Source organism: Talpa occidentalis, unplaced genomic scaffold (assembly GCF_014898055.3).
Source record: "Talpa occidentalis isolate TD23 unplaced genomic scaffold, MPIMG_talOcc4v2.1 talOcc4.17, whole genome shotgun sequence".
NCBI classification, from domain to species: Eukaryota; Metazoa; Chordata; class Mammalia; order Eulipotyphla; family Talpidae; genus Talpa; species Talpa occidentalis.
Window position 1 is genome coordinate 59,076,364 of NW_023601754.1, and position 22,226 is coordinate 59,098,589.

The 22,226-nt window shown below is 61.2% G+C and overlaps 1 protein-coding gene across 1 annotated transcript; it reads left to right on the top strand.

Moving 5' to 3' along the window:
- Positions 1–1,888: 1,888 nt before the first annotated feature.
- On the top strand, positions 1,889–20,245 carry LOC119248837 (T-cell surface glycoprotein CD5-like). The gene is given in 12 exon segments (XM_037515709.2): positions 1,889–1,940; positions 11,119–11,163; positions 13,060–13,374; positions 13,790–13,849; positions 14,113–14,202; positions 14,205–14,444; positions 15,871–16,155; positions 17,502–17,627; positions 18,323–18,376; positions 19,166–19,288; positions 19,720–19,811; positions 20,167–20,245. Coding segments are annotated over 11 exon segments (1,479 nt in total). The 3' UTR covers positions 19,809–19,811; positions 20,167–20,245.
- The last annotated feature ends 1,981 nt before the right edge of the window (positions 20,246–22,226 follow it).

Below are 22,226 nucleotides of genomic sequence, written 5' to 3' on the forward strand. Positions count from 1 at the left end.
GGCAGGGCGGGTGGGGCTGTGGGAGGCAGAGGATGAAGCAGTGGCTTTGGGGTGTGGGGACCCCGTCCCCCCGGACAGGCAGGTCCCACGCCCTAGGGGCCATCCGCGCGCCCTTGGGCTGCTTCCAACTTTCCAAGCACAAATGAATAAACAAACAAAAAGCAGAAAACATGCCCCTGCCTGTGCCGAATACTCCGGTAGGGACTAAGGAGCCCAATTTTCTGTTTTTCTTTGCTTTGGGGACGGGCAGGGTGGAGGTAGAGGCAAGGGTTGGTGGGTTCTCGCCTGACACTCTGAGCTTTGGCTTCCTGGGTGTGCAACAGAAAGCCCCACCCGCTCCCTGGGCACGTCAGGAAGGCCCAGGTCTCTGGAACACAAATCCCTCGCCCTGTCAGCGCAAGTCTGTGAAGTCTGGAGACCGGGCGAGGAGGGCCGCCGGGTGCGCACAGCCAGCGTGGCCCGTGCACGCCGAGGCCTCCGCGAGAAATGATGGGGGAGGCCTTGGGGCGGACGCAGGGCGGACACCAGGCCCGTCGCCACACCCCTGGTCCAGAACCATGGCAGACCCGAGGCACGAGGGACCGAACAAGCGAAGCAATGGGTGAAAGCCAGGGCGTTCCCGAGCCGCAGGGCAGCGGGGACCGACACAGGGCAGGGGCAGCCGGGTGAGGCCTCTGCTGGGCAGACACCCCGCCTCACCACCCAGGAAGGACGGGGGGCCCCTCCCGCCCGAGGCAGGGGGTGTGGCCCTCGAGCCAAGATGGAAGCTCTGGTTCCCCGGCCTGGACCTTTCCCCCTGGTGAACATAGTCAAACTCCTCCAGCCCTGATGTTAGCAGACGGGGAGTGTGGCCTGGCGGAGCGTGAGTGGCCGCAGCCGGGTGGCTGCCGAGCCGCCCACTGGCCAGGGCGGGGGAGCCCACCGTCCGTGGGAGGGAGAGAGGAGGGAGGAGAGGCTGCAGCCATAGCTGTTCACGCTCAGCTATGGAGTGGCCTTTACTGCTTCACTTCTGCCTGGGATGGCCCGGATCTGAGCAGGGCTGGCAGCCTGGCTCTGGGTCTTGGTCGACCCCACCTGGAAAGCAGAGGCCTGGAGGGAGTCGCTGAACCCACCCAGGGCTGGAAGCTGCAGCCCTACCCTTCAGCCCTGGCCTCCCCACCAGCTCCCAGGACCCAGCGCCCTGAGCCCTGCCCGTCCTCAACAGCCCCAGTGGGACTCTGGGGCAGCATCCATCCAACCAGAGACCGGCACACATTGTCACAGTGAGCGCGCACACACACACACACACACACGCACACACACACACACACACACACACACAGCGTTCCTCCCTGCAGGAACCCTCCCCTGCTTGCTGGTAAAATACCACCTGGGGATTCACCTCCAACTCCCACCTCATCACAATCAAAAGGGGAGGTGGAGGCGCCTCTGGATTTCCATCAGGCTGCAGCAAGAACCGTGTTGCACCCTGCGGCCCACTCCGTCCACGCCGGCACAGCTCAGTCCTCAACCTGGGCCCCTGCCCTGCGACCCCACAGACCCGCCCTCCCTCCTGGCAGCTCCACCCCACTTGGGCTCCCCACACCGTGGTCCTGTGCCAGGGTGGCACAGAGGGGCACCTCACACAGCCGCTCCAGCCCGGCCACCCCACGCAGGAAGCTGGCAGAGGCCAGAGGCGCCATTCAAACTCCGGCAGGTGGTTTTACCAGAAGGAAGTTGACAGTTCAACTTCAAACACGGTGACGCAGGCCCGCAGTGCCTGCTCCCCGGCCCACCCCTGCCCACGCCTGCCGCCCCGCCCCCTCCTCTCTGGAGGGTGCCTGGAGCCATACACCCTCACCCACGGGTGCTGAACTTGCCGGGACTGAGGCAGGAGGAGGCCGCGCCCATGGGATCTCAGCTACCGCCACTGGCCGCCCTGTACCTGCTGGGGGTGCTGGGTGAGTACCCCTTTGGGGCGTCCGCCAGGGTGTCTGGGAGCAGGAAAGGAGATGCTAATTCTTCCCTTGGTCTGATTCTGGTGCCCACATGTCACCTCTCTAGAGCATCACGGGGGGCATTCAGGCTCCCGCAACTTGGTCTCAGTTCTCAGCCTTGCAGGGACCACCCCGCGGCTGCCATTCTGCTCTGCCTTGCACTGCTGGGGACCTGACTGCGCCCTTCCAGGGGGTGTCCGTGCTCAATTCAGACTCAGCCTGGAAATCAGGGCCACTTCCCTCAGCAGCATCCCCACCCTCACCCGGTGAGTGCCCGGCCTTTACCTGGAAGCCTCCAGGGACGGGAAACTCACCATCCCCCTCGACCTGGGCAGGATGGACCAAGGCAGGGCAGGGACTGCCTCTGAAAAGGCGGCAGAGCAGATGGCAAACGCACACCGTCCTTCTTATCCTGCCCGTTCGGTCCCAGAGGTCCCAGCCGGGACAGCCAGGCAAGGCTTGAGCACACCCCGGCCTGGAAGAGGGGTCCTGGCCAGTCCCCAGGGGCCACTTGGAAAGTTCCGGGGCTCTGGGGAAGCTGGGAGGGAATGAAGTCAGGGGAGACTGAGCTGGGGCCTCCGCGTGGTGGGGAGGAAGCGGGGTGTCCTCCACCTCAAAGCTGTGGCCCCGGCTCGGGACCAGACCCCCGCCCTGCCCCTGGCACTGGCACCGGGGCATGGGGAGGCGCCTGGGCCAGCCGGGTGAGAGACGGGAGTGCCGGTGGCCAGCGCTCTGGGTCACAGCCCGGGCACCTCCGGGCCGCCATCCTCCCATTCGTAAAACGCAGCGGCGCCAACAGGACGGGCTCCGACCATTTCTCAGGGGCATGGAAGGTCTGGCGGGGTGAGAGAGCTACCTGGCTCCAGGGCTGGGACGAGCGGTGTGGGGGCATCAGGTGGGGACTGGGGGAGCTGTGTCTTCCACGTCTGCCGGGGACGGACTTGGGAGACGTGACTGGCCTGGACAGGGAGCCACAGTCCCTGCTGGAGAGGCCAGCGTGTGAGTGCGTGTGTAAGGGGTGAGTGTGTGAGAAGGGAGTTGTGGATTTGTGTGAGAAGTGTGTGTGTGTGGGCATAGTACACATGGGTGTGCGTGTGAATGTGAGCATCTGTGTGTGAGGATGTGTGTGAATTTGTGTATGTGCATGGGATAAGGGTGTGTGTAAACATGTGTGAGGGGTGTGTGCGTGTGTGTGCACGCGCGTGCTTTCACAGGAGTGGGGGGGCGCTCAGCCCCACATGCAGGTTCACGTCCCCGGCTGTGTTCACGTGGCTGTTCTACATGGAGCTGCTGGAGCAACGGGAGGTACAGAGGCCTCCCGTCCCCAGGGCAGAGGGCGCGGGCCGCCCGGGCTGCCTCCGGGACCCTCCCCAGGAGCTACTGGGGCCTCCTGGGCCCTGGGGACTTTAGGCCCTAAGCCTCCACGTACCCTCACCTGTGGCCTCTGACCCCACCAGCTAGGTGGGGGGTGGGAGCCCTGCTCCTACCCCCTGAGGCCCGTCGTGAGGCTGACTCCTGGCAGGACCAGGCAGGGTCTCCGGCCCGCAGAGCCCAGAGTCGGGAGCACAGGGAGGCAGTGCCTTCCCCTGAGTGTGGAAGCCCCTGGAACCCAGGAGCACGCAGTGCCCAGGGCACAAGCGTGCGTGTTGGGGGATCACAGGCATCCCCTGCTCAGAGGGCCACCGCCTGCAAAATACCGTTAAAGCCATTTTCTTCTGTACGCTTCACAACAGCCTGCGGCATAGCCTGGGCCAAGTGGCCCCATTTTACAGAGGGGAGAACTAAGACCCCCAAGACCCAAGTGGCAAGTCCAGGCAGGGGTAGCTGGTGAGCAGCAGAGCGACCCCCGCCCTGCACTCATGCCCCCCTGTGATCCCCGGTATCCCCTTGCAAATCACTCCCACAACTAAGAAAATGGCTGCCAGACACAACCAACCACCGCCAGTGACACGCAGCCACCAAGGGCCGTGCTGGGACTGGCCGCAGCACAGGCACCCTTCCAGCCGTCCCAGGAAGAGAGGCCTTCTGCCCGCGCCCCAGGGTGCCAGCTCCCTGACTGGCCGTGGGGGCTGTGCCTGTGCCCTGGGGACCTTGAGGTGTGAAGATGCCCACGGCTGGCCTGAGGTGTCAGGGACCAGGCTTCCCACAGGCGCCGATCCGGCCCTACCCGTAGCCCCAGCCTGCCTGGGGAGCACCTGCTGCTGGGGGTGCAGGGAGGCAGCCCTGGGCCCTACAGGTGGTGCCCAGGCTGGACTCCAGAAGCCAGCACTGGGGCACGGGACAGTCAGGGACTTGGGTTTGAATTCCCGTCTGCACTTGCCAACTGGGTGACCTTGGGCTCTTTCTGGTAGCTTCCGTTAGCTTTTCTGTACAGTGGGAATGACGGACACACCGGCCTCGTGGATCCGTAAGGACTGAATGGCACAGGGAACGTGGAGCTTCGGCAGGAGGGTCTCGTCGTGTAGGAAGTGCTCAGGAAGCGCCAGTGATTCCTGGGGCCAGTATGTGCTCGCGGGTATCATCACCATCAGAGTCAGCAAGAAACAAGGCCGGGCCGGCCCTGGTGGGAAGGGGTCCTGCCGGACGTCAGGGAGCCAGCAGCTTTCCCTCCCCCAGTCCTCTTGCACAGGCTGTTCATTCATTCATTCATTCATTCATTCGTTCATCTGTCAGACTGAGCGTCTGCTCTGCGTTCAGCTCTGTGCAAAGTTCTGGGGTGCAGCAGGGAACAAACCCGGAGCGCCGCCCCGCACGGAGCTGGCACATGCACAGGGCTCCAGAGACCCCTTAGAGGACACAGGCTGACTGGCACCCGAAAAGTATTTCTAAATACAGCGAGAAGTGCAGGGGAGGAAGTGAAGGGTGAGATGCAGGGACCGAGTGCACTGAGGGACTGTCCCCCAGGCTGGGCAGGCCGGGAGGGCCTCTCTGAGGCGGTGCGGCCTCACTGAGAGAGAAAGATGGAAGGAGTCAGTCAGGCAGAGAAAAGGGGAACAACGCCCGCAGGGACTGGCAGAGGGAGACAGGCCGAGGGGCTGGGCCCACACAGGAGAGGAGGGGATAGGCTCCAGGAAGGAGCAGGCTGCCTGGCCGGGCCCAGGCTGCAGAGGCGGAGGCCCTTGCTGGCCCTTGTTGGCACTGGGCACAAGGCACCATGCCCGGAGCACCAACCCAGCTCCTCGGGGAATGGAGGCTCTGAGAGCTCGGGAGGGGGCACTGGCCCTCCCGGTCACTCTGCCCAGGTCCACAGTGACCCAGTGTGGCCCTTACCACAGTGACCAGGGAGGGACTTCGGTTCCATCCAACAAAACTCAACAGCTATGAGTATGTAGGAGCATACGTAAGCATGCGGGGCGCATGCATGTGTGCCGGGGCACGTGTGTTGTGTGTGTACATGTATGACAGTGGCGTGTGTTGTGTGCTGTGTTGCGTTGCTGTGTTCATGTTTGTGCATGCACACGTGTGTGTTGCGAAGGTCTATAGGGCTTGGAACAAAGCAGATCCAGGTTCGAGTCCTACCTGGCCACTCGCTGATGACAAAGACCTCTCCAAGGGTCAGCTGCTCGTCTCTAAAATGGGGGAGACCAAGTTGATGAAGGGTCGTGGCAATCATGAAATCCAATCCATGCAAGTATTTATTGAGCACCTACTGCATGCCAGGCACTGCTCTAAGTGCTGGAGACAAAAAGTCAAAATCCCTGCCCTGGTGGACCATCACAGTTGTCAGAATGGGGCAGGGGTGGGACGGGATGGCAGACGAGAGGCCCCCAGGCCAGTGGGTGTAGGGGTGCCCGAGGTTGTGAGCTGCGTAGAGACAGCTGGTTGGGGGGTGCTTTATCTGGCAGATGCCAGAACAAGGAAAGGCTAAAATCTGAGCAAATACTCACAGAGGCGGGTGAGTGCTGGAGGGTGGGGGTCTGGGGAGGCCCAGCAGGTGAAGAGCTGGTCAGCACGCGGCGGCGGGAGGCAGCTGGCCTCTTCGAGGACTTGGACTTTTTCCTCTTTGAACTTGAGCCACCTGATGCCCAGCACCCTGGGAAGAAACGGTAGCTCGCTTCTCCAGGCCTTGCGGCGGGAGCATGTCAGAGCTCAGAATTTTTCAGATTTTAGAGGGTAACATCGTATGTGCTGTGTGCAATTAGAGCCAGCCAGCCTGGGAGGGTAACACCACCTCATCAAGTCCATCCGCATCTCTGCAGTGAAAGAGACAATTCCTGCCCTACCAGGGTCCCTGGAAGCTACGAACAGCCTCCCACCAAATGCGTTAGAAAAGACTTTGCTTTTGGAATTGGAAATGCAGACAAGGGAGTGTGGTCCCGATTCACCGCCTCTGTCACTGTGCCCACTATCAATGCCCTCATCCTTATGTGCCCTGGGGCTGACTCTCACCTTCTCACAGGGACTCCACACTCTCTCCTGGGGAACAGCTGGGAGAGATGTGTGGTACAGGATAAGAAAGCGGAGTAATCGGCAGAGGCAGCAAGGATCCTGTGTGGGCCACAGGCCCCCAGGGGCATCCAGGGCTATCAGGCTCTAGACCCACCCCTGAAGTAGATGCCCAGGGCCCCGTCGGGTGATGGAGACTGAGTTTCTGCTCCCACCCGCGAGCTGGGCGACCTTGGGGCAAGTAGCTCAACCTCTCTGAACCTCAATTTCCTGATCTGAAAATGGAGGTGCGCATGCTTCTCCCCAGAACCAGAAGGAGGCCTGTGCGTGAAAGAGCTTTGGGATATGTGACACTCTCAACCAAGCGGAAGGCTTGTCACTGACAGTGGGGACACACACAGGGCATGAAATTCATGCAATTCCATTAGACACACCAGGGCCCCGGGAGAGGGAGCAGTAACTATTCAAATCACCGAGGCTCCTCTGCCCGCCATCACCTCTCCATGCTCTTGGCACAGGTCTTGGCTGAGCAAGAGCAGAGACCCGAAAGTGCTGGGCCTTCCACCCACTCCTTTCCGCGGGCCTCTCCTGGCAAAAGTCCGGGGTGATTCTCTGCAAGTTTGCACTTAAAAAGGGTCCTGATCATAAGCCGCCTCATCCGGGCTCCCCTGCCCCAAGCAGAATCGCAGCACTTTGTTTCCCTGAAGCTCTGATACAGCTTCCGTCAGACAAGTCTCTGCTGATTTGTGTTGTTGCCAGTAAGAGGGATTTCTGGCCTCCAGGTCAAACTCTCATCAGAGGATGAAAGGAAGGAAAAGCCAGAAAGCCCCTGAGGCTGTCGGGCATGTCACGTTGGAGGTGAATTGATGGCTGTGGCTGCCGCACATCAGGCCCCACGGCACACCAAGCGCCTGCTGGCTTCCCTACCCGGCAAGCAGGGTGAACACGGGCCCCCTCATGGAGGGAAGAACGAGGTCTTTATGAAACCAACTGGGGTCTGCTGGGGGAGGAGTCCCATAAACGCCTCAGCATCCTTGGGGGTTCCGATGCCAGAGGACCCTCAGCAGACCATGCCCTGGCCTCAGTTTCCCAGCCTAGGGGCTACAATGAGATGCTCATGGGTTCAGGCAGGGCCTATGAATGAGCAGGAGGGGCCTGGCCTGGGCTATTTCTGACCCTGGGGAGCGCTGTGAAGCTGACCGCACACAGGGCCGTAAGTGTTCACCTGCTGTCCTGAAGCCAGAAGATACTGTGAGTTTCTGGCAAATGCTTTCCATGCAAATTCTGCCCTGAGCCAACAGGAGGCTATTAAAAATCTTGATGCTTTCCCACGTAGGAAAATGCCCATGGGTCTGCAGAAACCATCAAGGATTTGAAGCTGGGGCTCGCCAGAGGCAGGGGCCCTGGGATGCCGGTAACCCAATCCGGACAGGCTCCCCATGACATGGCTTGCCATGGCCAGGGCGTCCTACTTTTAAAAAAACATCTAGATCTTTTGATTTTTTTTTTTCAAAAAGCAAAGTAAAGCAAAGAAACTTATTTTAAAAAGGGTGGGGGGACTCAAAAAATATCTCAAGCACTGTGCAGACCCAACAGAACTCACCCGTGGCCTGATGCAGGCTCTGGGGCTGTTTCGCAGGGAGCCAGCGTGAGAATCATCCAGAATGATGGGGGGCCAGCGGAGTAGGTATAGGGGATGAAGGTACCGTGCCTTCAGGATTCACCCTCACTGAGACCTCACCAGGGCAGGTAGGGTCAAAAGCCCAGGCATTTCTCAGTCTAAGCCCTAAATTGTGGGGGCTCCACAAGGGTTGGCAGGGGAAGGAAGGAAGAACATTCTCCTTCCCAGCTCCAGCCTCAGGAGCAGTTGTGGGTGCAGACGTGGAAATGGCAAATGCTTCCGCGCCTCATCCCGTGGTCTAAAGGATCTCAAGGTTTCTGTTTGCAGATTCTGCAGCAGGAAAGCCTTGGGCTCCAGCCGCTGGCAGGGGCTGAGAAAACTGTAAGCCCAGGGGGGTCACGAGAACCTGAGCCCAGTTTGCCAGGTTCAGGAGAAGGAGGATGTTGGGCTGGCGCCTTTGAGAAGCAGCAAAAAGAATGAAAATAAGTTGCAGAGGATCCAAAGCTGACTGCGTCCCTAGACGAACAGAGAGGCTAAGTCCCGGGGTCAGGCAGGCATCGCACCGTCCACCTCCACCCACACCCTGCCCTCCCCTGATCAGGAGCCAAAGATCAGAGATCGCAGAAGGAGCTGAGGGCTTGTGGAGTCTACATAAAAAACCAAGCCCAGAGAGGTTGAGTGACTTGCCAAGGACACACAGCAAGTTCGAGGAGGTCTTCCTACAGCACGTGTCACTGCTCACAGGCATTCCCTCCCATCAGGCCTGCCCGCAGGAAGAGCAGGAGGCAGCCATCGCTGCCTGCCCTCTGCCCGGAGGGACGGCAGCCTGGCCCGCGGCCAAAGTGCAGACTGTGCCAGATGGCTTGATTTAGAGTCCCGGCCCAGCACGCACCAGTTGCTCGGGCAAGTTATTTATTCTCTTTCCATTCTCTTGTCTGTGAAATGGAGATCAAAATAGTAAGTACCTACTTTACAGAGCTGTGGTGAGGTTTGAGAGCGTTAATTCATAAAAATGCCTGGGAAAACACCAGGTCGTGTCTCTTACATGTGGAATATAAAGAAGCAAAACAAAGGGACAGATGAAAGCAAACCCTAGAACTCTCACTGCAGAATTGAGGCCACCAGAGCGGGAGGGGGCAGGGCAGAGTGGGGAGGGGGCACAATGGACTGTGGTGGAGGACTGTGGGTGCCTGGTGGTGGGTGTGTTGTGGTGACATACACCTGAGGGGTGTGAATCTATACCTCTAAGTCACATACAGCATTGTAAACCAATGGTGCATCCATTAGAAAACCTTAAAATAGCAAAGGAGAATAAAATCAACAATAGTATTAAAAAATGATGATAATGCTCGGGATGATGGTGGTGCTGGTGATGGTGGTGCTGGTGATGGTCATGGTGCTGGTCATGGTGGTGCAGGTGATGGTCATGGTGCTGGTGATGGTGGTGCTGGTGATGGTTATGGTGCTGGTGATGGTGGTGATGGTGGTTAGTGGTGGAGATGGTGGTTGGTCATGGTGCTGGTGATGGTCATGGTGCTGGTGATGGTGGTGCTGGTGATGGTTATGGTGCTGGTGATGGTCATGGTGCTGGTGATGGTGGTGCTGGTGATGGTCATGGTGCTGGTGATGGTCATTGTGTGGTGATGGTGGTGCTGGTGATGGTGGTGCTGGTGATGGTGGTGATGGTGGTTAGTGGTGGAGATGGTGGTTGGTCATGGTGCTGGTGATGGTCATGGTGCTGGTGATGGTGGTGCTGGTCATGGTGCTGGTGATGGTGGCGCGGGTGATGGTGATGATGGTGGTGCTGGTGATGATGATGGTGGTGGTGATGGTCGCGGTGGTGGAGATGGTGGAGGTGGTGGTGATGTCCTCCTGAGGTGCCCTGTCCACTACAAGAGATCAGATGATTGAGCTGGTTGACACGCTTCTCCCCTCACGCCCTCCAGACCACTGCTCTGGATGGACACTCCCCGTCTGTGAGAAATTCTCTGCCTTTCGGAGGCCCGTCACCCCAGGGCGACGGTGACAGACTCTAGTCAAGATGGAGGAAGTCATCTTTTCTTCTTCAAAGAGTCTGGTCACAGGAAGGGTGTTGGTGGGGGCACATCCCCTTAAAATTTCACCAGCAGCTTCAGAACACTTGGGCAAGAATAGGCTTTTAAAAATACACCTATTTTTTTTTTTAACACCCAGCAACCATTTCCCAAAAGCTACTTCAACACAGCCACGTACTGTGTTGCGTGCGCTGACCTGACCCGACACCGCAGCTGCCCCCGGCTCCCGGCTGAGCAGCCGCTGGGGAGTGAGACCCGGGCCAGCTCACAGCTGCTCCCGGACACTCAGAACTGGGGGCAGCCAGGGCCCAGCACCAGCGGGCCACCCACCCTGTCCCCACCCACAGAGGAGCTGGCTACCGGTCACTCTGCAGGGAGCCCCCCACTTTCTAAGCCGCCATCCCACATTTCTACTGGATGGCCAGAGGGAGGGCCAGGTCCCTAGGGACCCAAGTCCCCCAGGGCTGTGGTCCCTGCTCCCGCACCAGCTGTGGCACCACCTTGGGCAAGTCCCTTTGCATCAAAGTCTCTCTGAGCTCTGGTTTCCTCTGCTGGAAACTGGGAGCTGTTACAATAAATTGCTCTCCTTCTTCCTCTGATGGAAAGCAACACACAGGCTATTTTGCATTGCAACCCAATCCTTAGCCACACGACGTCGTGTGCATTGGACAGCCTCTGTTCTAGTCCATTCCATTAAAAATTACTATTGGTGGTAGCATGTCCGCGAAAGGATAGCATGAGGGAATCCGGGGGCAGGACGGCAGTGCCGTCGACGCCGTGATGGTGCCGGCGACCACGGATCTGTCTATGATACGGAAAATTCATTTTACTATACGTTCATTTAAAAAGTAAAGTTTTTTTAAAGAGAACAAAATGATGGTCGCAACCCCCGCAACTCATTCCACGCCCACCCAGGGCTTAGGACCGTGGCCCGGCCCTGGGAGCAACCCAGGCGGTGTAGCATGAAAACCCTGCCCGGAGCCCCAGCGGTGGGGGGACAGGACCGTCACCAGGCCTCGGGCGGGCGAGCGCGATGGGGGAGCAGCGGGAGGCTCACCTGACACCTCTCTCCTTTCTCCAGCCACGTCCTGCCGACTGGGAGAGCTCAAGGGGAGCGATGATGCAGGTAAGGAGAAAATGCAGGAGGCCTGCGAGGGGGCAAGAAGCTGGGGAGGGAGCAAGACAGATCCCTCAGGCTGTCGCCACCCCACGCACAGAAAGCAGGCTGCCCAGAAACGCGCCTTGCCACGTCCCTGCCGAGTTCTCAGCAAAGACGCTTGCAGCTCAGTTCCCGACGGAACGTGAAGCCTAGAGACTGCCGCTTCCCGAGCAGGGTTCCACGGAACATGTCGGACAAAGGGTGGGCACTGGCACATCACCCGCTGAGTGACGGTGCGCGCGGCCTAGCGGAGGCTCTGAGAAGTCCTGCGGGGGAGAAGCCTGCGACATCTTTAAGCTCAGCTGTTCCAAACCCATTTCACCACAGAGCACTTGTTGTCACGTTTCCCGAGGTAGCACCATGTTGAATGCATTTAGGGGACCATGGGGCTGGAGCTTCTCAGGAAGCCACCCTGCACCGAGAAAGGGCCGGCGGGACTTTGCTGGGCCCTGGGCCAGAACCCGGAACCCCACAATAGTGTCCTAGCTCCTAGCTCTAGCAAGTTCCTTGTTGTCTGAGCCCCACCAGTTCCCCGACTGTAAAATGGGGAGGGCTGAATCCTTCCTCGGCGAGGCTTCCACCAGTCTGCTCGCTGGAGGGAAGGGCAGTGCCAGGGTTGGGGCGAGGGCCTCTGACGAGCCATGTGTCCTTGGCTCGGGCTCTGGACCCCAGGCGTCTCATCTGTGGGAAGAGAACGTCAGTCTGCCTGGTAGTCCCCAAGCAGGGTTGGCCTCCGCCTCAGAGCCACTTGGAAGAGGCTTTTACATTTTTGAAAAATTCCTTGACTGGCTCAAAACCTTACAAATATGAAAAGACCTAAGTAAAGAATCTTATTTCCATTTCCGCCCCCCATCCGCCCAGTTCTTCCCCACCCTGACACCCCACACAATAACCGCATATATTCGTGTTTTGCATGTCCTTCCAGAATCCCTTCACGCAAATACAAATATATACGGTTCTTTTTTCCTTCGTGGAACTTTAGAAAATCACATTAGCTCTGCTCCTCGCTATGATCCAGCAGCTCCACTCCTAGGTATTTACCCAAGAGAAGAGCGTCACGTCCCCCACACAAAGGCAAAGGACAGGAATGTTCCTAGCAGCTCTATTCACAGTAACCCAAACCTGGGGGCCGCCCAAGTGGTGGACAATGCCGGGACAGCCAGACAATGGCATGTTATCTGCAGTCAGAAGGAGTGACCAGGACGCAGGCAGCGACACAGAGAAAACTCCACCCCTGCCGAGCCAAAGCAGTCAGGCGGGAACGCAAACAAATGAGACTGTGTTCTCAGGGCCACGTCTGTGACATCTGCCCACAATCAGGACCCGCGTCTAATGACAGAAAACAGGCCTGTGACTGCCTGGGGCTGGATTCAGGGCAATGGAGGGAAGTTTCCAGGTGATGGAAATGTCCTTTGTGCTGAGTGTGGCGCTGCTCACAGGTGTGTGTGAATTTGTCCAAATCTATTGGACAAATACCCTTGAAGTGAGAACATTTCACCACATGCAAATTAGACCATCGTATTGATTTTACAAGTTGGGGTGGGGGTGTCGCAGGCTGTCTCAGATCTATTGGAACAGAATTTCCTGGGGTGGGTGAGTCTGCTGAGCAGCGGCTGCCGAGAACCTGCGTCCACCGCTCCACGGTTCCCACTGAGGTCTCGAGCCTCATCCGCCCGGGCTTTGGGGACCACCTGGGTCAGGTGCAGCCCCAGCCTGGGTTTCTGAGAAGTTCCTGCAGAAATTCTCATGGGGCAAGGCGGGTAGACTGGGGCAAAAGGGAGCTTTGCTGGAGGGGGGGTGCAGGGAGGGGCCCCCTGGAGGGCCCTTCCCTGCCTGAACCACACACACCTCTTTGATCCACAGTTGGCCTGGTGGAGCTAAATGCCTCCAACTCGAGGTGCCAGGGCCAGGTGAAAGTGCCCTACGACGGCGAGCAGCGCACAGTGAGCAGCCGGAGCTGGCGCCTGAGCCGGGGCCAGAACCGGGATGACTGGGAGAAGTGGGCCTCGGAGCAATGCCAGAGTCTGCAGTGTGGAGATGCCGTGGCCCTTGGCTACTTGCCTATCTTCAACCATCTCCAGAGCCATCCCCAGATCTTCTGCCGAGGACAAGTGGGGTCTCTCTCCAACTGCACTGAGGAGACAGGCCCGCAGGACTCTCTGAGCCTGATCTGCTTAGGTGGGTAACTAGTCGGCCACATGGAGGCCCCTGACCTGGCACCACCCTGAGGAGGCCACCCAGGAACTGGGATGTGGGGCCTGAGCAGGCATGTGGGAGGGGGTCCCTGATTTACAATCACACCCCCCAGAAATATAGCCCAGGGGTGCTGGCCTCTGCCTGCTGGGATGGAAAAGATCAAGTTGGCTCCTTATTCCTTCAGAGCCTGTTTTCCCAACTGTAAAAATGAGCTGGTACTGCCCACCCCCAGGGGCTCAGAGACAGTGTGTGGGTGAGCCGGGCTTCCTGGGGAGCGGGGGCCACATGGTGATCCAGGTCTTTCTCAACACTGCCGGCTGCCCCAGCCCTCCCTGGGCACCCCCCGCGCCCGCCCACCCAGGTCCCCTGCCCTTCCTCACCAGGAGTCTCATTTCAGAGCCGAAGACGACACCTCCTCCCACGAGCCCCCCGCCCACAGCCCCTCCGGCGCCCACAGGTAAGAGGGTTCTCAGCCCCTGGATCCTGGTGTTTTAGCCAATGGCTTGTTTAGCAAAATGTTGGTGATTTAGCAAATAAAGCACAGGAAGCCCAGTTACGCTGCACTCAAACACGAGTGTCAGCGCGTCCCAGACGGTACCTGGGGCCTCACAGGCCCCCAAAGCTCCCGCCTGCCATTCGCGTAATGTCTGTGTGTGGGAACCACAAGGCTCCGAGTAAGGCGGGCCCCCGCGCGGCCATCCCTGTCTCCCCTCCCTCTAGCTCCTCCCGTGCTGCAGCTGGTGCCAGGGCCCTGGGGCCTGCGGTGTGCCGGCGCGGTGGAGTTCTACAACGGCAGCCTGGCTGGCTTGGTGAGCTCGAGGACCGGGGCAGGATCCAGGGCCTGGAGGACCGCATCTGTGCACAAGTCCAGTGTGGCTCCTTCGTGGAGCACCTCCCAGAGCCCGAGGCGCCGTGGGGACCTCACCCAGGGGCTAGCGGCTCCTTGCCCATTCGGTGGAAGGTCGAGAACACCAGCTGTGACCTGCTGGAGCCGTGCTTCTGGAAGGACCAGCACCGGGACGGCGGCCAGGCGCTCGCCCTCGTCTGCTCTGGTGAGTGAGAGCCGGCCAGCACCCGGGACTTTTCCAGATGAGCCGTCAACTCGTGCTCCCCAGGGTGCCGGCGCTGTGCAGAGCGCAGGGTGGTGGACAGCTGACCGCTGGCCTCAAACACAGGGCTGACCAGGCCCAGCAAGGCTGTTCTCATACCCAGCAAGAGCCGTGGCGATCTCTGCAGAGGGACACCCCAAACCCAAACATACTGCTGGCTTGGCAGCCATGGGGGGGGTAGGACCCCCAGGACTTCCAGGGAGGCAAGGTCTCCTCCTGGGTTTGGTGAAGAGGAGGAGGTGGGGAGTCATGGCTTGGGCCAAGGGCATTTTTACAAGGTGGGTGCTATTAGTATCCCCCACTTTATAGAGAAGAAGCTGAGGCTCAGAGAGCTCAAATTTCATGCCCAGGACCACACAGCCCTCGCTGGATGTCCACTCAAGCAGTGTCACTCCCAGAGGCTACTGTCTACACAGGGGCTACTCGAAGTGTGTCCTGGGTCAGTCTTGGGCAGGGGTCTGGCTAGACACGAGATGCTCGGCCACAGCTGACCCGGTGAATCAAGATCTGCATTTCAGCAAGGTCCCAGGGATCCTCGAAATCCCTGGAATCCAAGACGCCCTGCTCAGGACCCCGGCTTATCTTGCAAGCAGGCCCCCACCCCCACCCCTTGGCTGGGTGTGAGCTAGTACCCTGCTGCCCGCTCCAGGCAGAAGCGACCCCAAGCCCTCTGGCCTGTGGAGGGAAAGTGAGTTGACTCCCAACCCACTCAGCCCTGGGCCAGGGGCCCGCAGGTCGCTGCCTGCAGAGCCATAGGCTATTTTTTCTAAACAGAAGAATCACTAGGGCTTGTCCTGGTGAACCTCCGCAGAGGTTCTCTAACCTACGCAGTGCGTGTCCCCTGGTGGACACCAGGCCCGCCCTGACAAGCAGCAGTGAATTCTGTCTCCGCTGACTAGGTCTCCCAGCACACAGGGCCTGGGCAGCAGCGTTCCTGCCCTGAACCCCCACCTGGACCCCAGGGCTCAGGGCAGGAGGTAGTTCCCATCCCTGGCCTCAGTTTCCCCTTTCGGATGAGCCTTACCCCTCCCAAGGAGCAGCCAGGAAATGAGCAGGTGTTTCTGCAAGGGAAGTGGCCCAGGTGGGAGCTGTTTCCTGTTGCTCATCTCTGGCCTCCACCTGGGAGGAGGCCACTTCCTGGGGGTGGCATCACCACCACTGAGGGGCCCACGCAGCTCAGAGGCACCAGGACACCCTGTCTTTGGATGAGAGGATGCCAGCGGGAGCGGAGGGTGGAAGGGAAGGTGGTCCCACATGGTGCCGAATGTCCCCTGACCTGCACCCCTGCGCCAGGCCAGCGGCACGGGGCCCAGTGGCAGGCTTGCTGCCTCCAAGCCCGCCCCTCACCTCCCACCGCTTCCCTTCACAGGTTTCCAGCCCAAGGTGCAGAGCCGCCTGGTGGGGGGCAGCGGCCCGTGTGCTGGCTCTGTGGAGGTTCGCCTGGCCAAGCAGTGGTTGCCCCTGTGCCACAAGACCCCGGTCAAGAGCAGAGCGAGGTGGGAGGAGGTGTGCCAGGAGCACCAGTGTGGCCAGTTCATCTCCCACCAGGTGCTGGACCCCCGCGCGACCTCCAGGGGGCTCAGCTGTTCCCAGGAGAATCTGTCCCAGTGCCACCAGCTTCAGGAGAAAACCTGCCAGAGGGTATTTATCACATGTGAGTTGGCCACAGCCGCCGTGGGTGGGGGCGGGTCTGCGCTCAACCTCCAGGGCCCAGTCTGAGCGCATGTCTGACAAGTAGGCCCAGGAGCTAGACAGGCGCCCCGGAGGACGGAAGGCACATGGCAGGGAGGGGGGACCAGACTCGGACAGCAGTGCGCGTGAACCCTAACATGCAGAGTGGCGATCGTGTCGGCAGCCAATGAGTGGCTGACTCTTCATTCTACCGTCCGCTCTTCCAGAATGGCAGACAGACAAGCAAGGGCTAGATGGCACATGTTTGTTACACTAATGGCAACTGAGTAATGAACACGAGAGACAAATGGATGGATGGCTGGCGGGTGGATGGCGGATGGTGGATATGGATGGATGATGGATGTGGATGGCTGGTGGCTGGTGGCTGGTGGCTGGTGGCTGGACGGGTGGGGGATGGTGGCTGGCTGCTGGACGGGTGGGGGATGGTGGCTGGTGGCTGGCGGCTGGACGGGTGGGGGATGGTGGCTGGTGGCTGGCAGCTGGACGGGTGGTGGCTGGTGGCTGGACGGGTGGGGATGGTGGCTGGTGGCTGGCGGCTGGACGGGTGGGGGATGGTGGCTGGCGGCTGGACGGGTAGTGGCTGGTGGCTGGTGGCTGGACGGTGGGGGATGGTGGCTGGCTGCTGGACGGGTGGGGGATGGTGGCTGGTGGCTGGCGGCTAGACGGGTGGTGGCTGGTGGCTGGCGGCTGGACGGGTGGGGGATGGTGGCTGGCGGCTGGACGGGTGGTGGCTGGTGGCTGGTGGCTGGACGGGTGGTGGCTGGTGGCTGGTGGCTAGACGGGTGGTGGCTGGTGGCTGGTGGCTGGACGGGTGGTGGCTGGTGGCTGGTGGCTGGACGGGTGGGGGATGGTGGCTGGTGGCTAGACGGGTGGTGGCTGGTGGCTGGTGGCTGGACGGGTGGTGGCTGGTGGCTGGTGGCTGGACGGGTGGGGGATGGTGGCTGGTGGCTGGACGGGTGGGGGATGGTGGCTGGCTGCTGGACGGGTGGTGCATAGAAGGATGGAAGTTCTATGATCACATAGTGGTGTCTGATGGCAAGGTGATTACTGATAAGCAACAGAAATGGTAGAAAGTTAAATAGTTGGTAACAAGAGTGGCGAGCGATAGTGGCAGGGTCACTTGTCAGATGAGAAACGGAGGATGGAGGAAGGGAGAGCAGAGAATTCAGAAATGGGCGGAGAGACAGCCTTTCGCACATGCTGGTGAGATCCCTGGGAAAAGCAGCCGGTCGGTCAGTCACGTCCCTCTGAATGGACAGTCTCGATGCCCCTGGGCCGGCACGGAGTTAACTCCTCTGCCTCCCCCAGGCCAGGACCCCAACCCACCGGGCCTGGGCACCGGCTCCGTGATGAGCATCCTCCTGGCGCTGGTGCTCCTGGCAGTGCTGCTGGTCGTGTGCGGCCCTCTCGTCTACAAGAAACTGGTGAAGAAATGTAGGTGCAAGAGGCCCAAAGCACCTGCCTTTCGAGCCCCATGGGGGGGATCGAGGGGTTACACTCAAGCCCCACGGGGGAGGGTCCCACCCAAGATAGACGCTTGAGGTCATCTCTGCTTCCACACCCAGCCAGTCCCCTCTGCCGCCCACTGGCCTTTTTCTGCTAAGGTAGAGGAAACAGAAAGCCGGGACATGGTGGCAGCTGATTCGCCCACCTCTGGGCTGGGAATCCTGGGGCGTCAGCTGGGCCTCTGACCTCAGGAGGCCGCAGGCCAGGCCCACTCCAGCCCTCAGCAGCCGCAGGTGCTGCAGACAAGCCGCTGCCTCCCTGAGCCTCAGTTTCCTCCTTATCCTCGCAGACGCAGAGGAAAGGGCCTGAGATAAGGAAGTGAGAGTCAAGGAGTTGGGAGGAGAGGCGAGGGGAGCTGCAGGCGGGCAGGGTCCTGCGCCCTCCGGGTCTCAACCCCGCCTCTAAGCACCGGTCCCAGGTCTCCCCCGACACTTGACCTGCTCCTGTAGCTCCCCCTGGGACAGGCCCCCTCCGAACCAGTCAGAAAGCCCAGACCTCAAAGGCTGCAGGGGGCAGAACTTCTGCCGCTGCCCCACACCTTGGCCCCTCCCTGGCTGCCCCTGCCCTCCCGCTCCTCAGCACCCCCCGCCCCGCTCTGAGCCCCTCTCCTGTCTGCTGCCTAGTTCAACAGAAGAAGCAGCGCCAGTGGATCGGCCCCACAGAAATGAGCCAGAACAGTAAGTGTCGGCAGGCAGGTCCTCCCTCACCCGCGCCAGTGTCCTGGGCCGCGGGAGGAGGCTGTGAGCACGCGGGGGGCGGGGGGAGCTCACGGTGACCACAGACAGAGCCAGCGGCCGCACGTCGAAGGGGTCACTGTGGAACCGAAGGGGCCCCACTGTCGTATTTGGAAATCAGGCTGCGTCTCTGCTCCAGGACTTGGCAGAAGCTTAACGGGCTTCGTTGCCTTGTTCATCTCCAAAGCGGGACATGCTCGGGCCTGTCCCACGGCGAGAGCCTGGAGTCTGTCACGGGCGCGCCCAAAGGCCAGGTTTAGAACAGGCCGATGCAGCCCCGGGTCTCCGCGCATGGCCAGGCCACTCTCTGGATGGAGCCGCAGCTCTCCTGCCTCCCACTCCAATTCTTCCTCCCTGTACAGATCAAGGGCCAAATCCTTCAAGAAGGTTCCGTATTCAAATCTTTTTTACCACACATAGGCCCTCAGTTCCAGATCGGCCCTTTCACGTGTTCTAATGCCCAGCTTAGCGCTTGATGACTGACTAACTGATGGTCGGAGGGCCCACTCCACACGTCAGGTGGCTGATCGACCCCCAGCTGCTCCAAAGCCTGGCCCCTGCTCGTACGAACCTCCCCAAGAGGAGAGGGGAAAGGGGCTGCCTGAGGAGCTGCAGGGGCTGGGGCTCCCGCCACCAATTCCACGAGGGGACCAGGACACGGACTTCCGGGCCCCGCTGGGCAGGGGGAGGTGGACCGAGCAGCGAGTCTAACCGTCTCCTGCCTCTGCTCAGTGTCTTTCCACCGCAACCACATGGCCACCGTCCGCCGGTCCCAGGCGGAGAACCCCACGGCCTCCCACGTGGAGAACGAATACAGCCAGCCCCCCAGGAACTCCCGCGCCTCGGCCTACCCAGGTGAGCCCCGGCCGGGCAGCGACCGTCCAGAGAGGGCAGCGGGGCCCCGGGAGGGGGGTCTGCCTGTCCTCTCGACAGCCGGCCTTGGCAGGGCGTGGAAGGAGTCAGCCCAGCCCGCCGCGCCTGCCTGCAGAGAGCCGCGCTGGGCAGCCGTCCGCGCAGGCCTGTTTCTCGCGGGGCCTCACGGCCCCTGGTAAACGAGGCCCCTCGGGGCAGAACAGAGCCCTGCGGGGCGGCCCCTGACTGGCCCCAACAAGTCAGTCCCAGGGAGCGTGGAGGGCGGCACCATTAGCGAGCCCGGGCCCAAATGACCAAAGCAGCCCCGGGCGCGCAGCCGCCAGCCCAGGGCCCGGGGATCTGCCGCCCGCGGGCCTCGCGGCGCTGGTGGGGAGACCCCGCCACAGATGGCAGCCTTTCTCCCCTCCCCGCAGCCTTGGAGGGCGCCCCGCATCGGGTCTCCACCCCGCTGGATAACTCCTCCGACAGCGACTACGATCTGCACATGACGCTGAGGCTGTAGAAGGTGGGTGTGTCCCCCCCACCCCACCCCGGGCACCCCGGACCCCAGGATCCCTGGGAATAAGCACCAGCCCCTCGGCCCCGGCCCCCCACCCACCCTGCCCTTCCCTTGCGCCGGGGGCTCTGAGCTTCAAGCTCCTGAAAGCGAAAGAATAAGCAGCAGCGATTTCGGGGGCGGGAGCTGACTGGCGAGTAGCACAAGAGGGGCCCCCTCCGCGCTGCCTGGTGACACCGTCCCCACGACCCCAAGGCCCCAAGAGAATCCTGAGGGGCCGCACCTCAGGGGACTTGGGGGTTTGGGGCTGCCCCACCTCCCAGCCACCTCCAGGGTGCGAGGTTTCCTCCTCCTCACCCCACAGAACTGGGAACAGGAACGAAACACCCAAGGGCCCCACCTTTGGTCCCAGCACGCGGCCCTCCACGCTGGAAACGGGGTCTCGGTTTCCCACCCGGCGGGGCAGAGGTGAGGCGGCCCTTCCAAGTGCCCCTCTGCCCTGCGAGCTGCTCTGCCCCGCCCCGCCAAGCCCAGCCCAGTGAAGACCCAGCCACCCCTCCCGGCTGGCCCCGGCTCCCGTGGGCGCCAAGAAAAGGCTGAACCCGGACCTAAGTGAGCGCTCCAAGCAGACACACGTGGCCGCTGGAGCACCCAACCCGTGCATGGGGAGCACGGCCCCAAGGCACCCGCTCTCGGGACACTGTGACCCCAGTGGGGCGGACACGAGGCTCGCGCTGGGGCAGGGGCGTTTCTCCAGTGTGTGTCTAACATGGTCTTGTCAATAAGCTTCGTTCACCCCCGGGACTCGAGCGCTCCTCCGTGCAGCTCCACCCGTGATCCCTCTGGGGAGCAGGAGGGAAAGATACCGGGGCACCTGCAGCCTGGAGGTCACAGCAGCTGCCAGCAAGGCCTCGTGGCCCCCCGACCCAGTGTCCCCCCACCCCTCCGCGGCTCCCCCACTGCTTCAGTCTCTGAAAGAGAGCAGGGTCCCTGCTGTCCAGACCAAAGGGCACCAGTGCCCCCTCAGGGCCCTGCACAAAGGGGTCCCCAGAAATCCTACCCTGGAGGCTGTTTCCACAACAGTCAGCAGCCCAGAGCTAGAGCGCTTTCTGCCCATGACAGTTAAGAGGCAGAGAAACGCTGCTGGACCCTGGGGGTGCAAAGCCCTCTCCACCACAGTCAGGCCCTCCCGTCATCGGGGCCTGCGAGGTTTCCTTACCTGCAAGCTAGGCATAGGGGTCTCGCAAGGGGAGAGACCGCAGGGCCTCGCCCAGCCCCTGGCCCACCCATCTGGCCCTGTGCCCGCAGGGAGAACAGATGTCGAGGGTCCAAGCCCAGAAGCCAACTCTGGAAAAGCAACTGGGAGTTAGGTGGGCATGGGGGAGGGGTGCTCCCAGTCAATGAAGCGGGGGAGGGGGCGCTGGCACCCCAGAAGGCCCTGGGTGACACTGGGCCCCCCCAACACTCTTCACCCAGGCCCCGCCCTGCCCTGCTCACGACTCAGCTCCACGAGAGCCCGGGGTTGACCTACTGGGAACCCCAAGGTGGGACCCCCAGTCATGGCCCTGCACTGGACAGCACTCAGGGCGCCTCTCTGGCACCTGGGAGGCAACCCTGAGAGGCAGACCAAGGACGGGAGGCACCGGGGCCCTACCAGCCTTTCCACATCGGTGCCCCTTTTGTGCCCCAGTGGCCTCAAAGCCACCATGGCCTACTTGGAAAACAAACCTCCCCCCAAAAGTTGCACTAAAGCAAAACATCTCTAGAAAGCGGTTTTCCCAGTGGTGGGCAATGCAGTCCTGAAAGAGCCCTCCAGGAAGCGACCCAACGGCAGCATCCTTGACCACCCAGGAGCCTGCCCAGGGGTGGCCCTGGCAGAGGCACAGCGCCCAGGCCTGGGTCGGGGCTGTTTCCCTGGCGAGCAGCCCTCTCTGCCCTGCCTCCCCGGGCTGGAGAGGATGCCCAGGGTGACCTGGACCACCTCACGCCCACTTCCTGCCTGCAGCAACCAGCCAGCCAGAGCGGAGTGGCCCCACATTCCTGAGCAGGTTACTCACCTGACCCCCAGAGGCATTTCAGTGTGCCACCTGGTTCTAGCACATTCCATGTCAAGTCAAGGAAACCGAGGACCCCAGGGGAACACTCAGACTGCAGAGGATCTGGGAGAATCGAACAGACGAACATGTCGGCCAAAGGGATGCCTGAAATGGCCTCACCCCCACCGGCACAGCCAGTGACCTTCTCACCAGAGGGGGAGTCTCTGAGGCTCAAATTTGACCTTAGGGTGTCCCCACATCCACTGTGGACTTGGGGAGGGCGCCCAAGGGAGTCCGTGGTTTCTGTGCAGGGCGGAAAAGGGACTGGGGAGGAAGGCAGAGAGCCGTGCTGAGCAACCAGCCGAAGCAGCCCCCAACCAGCCCCCTC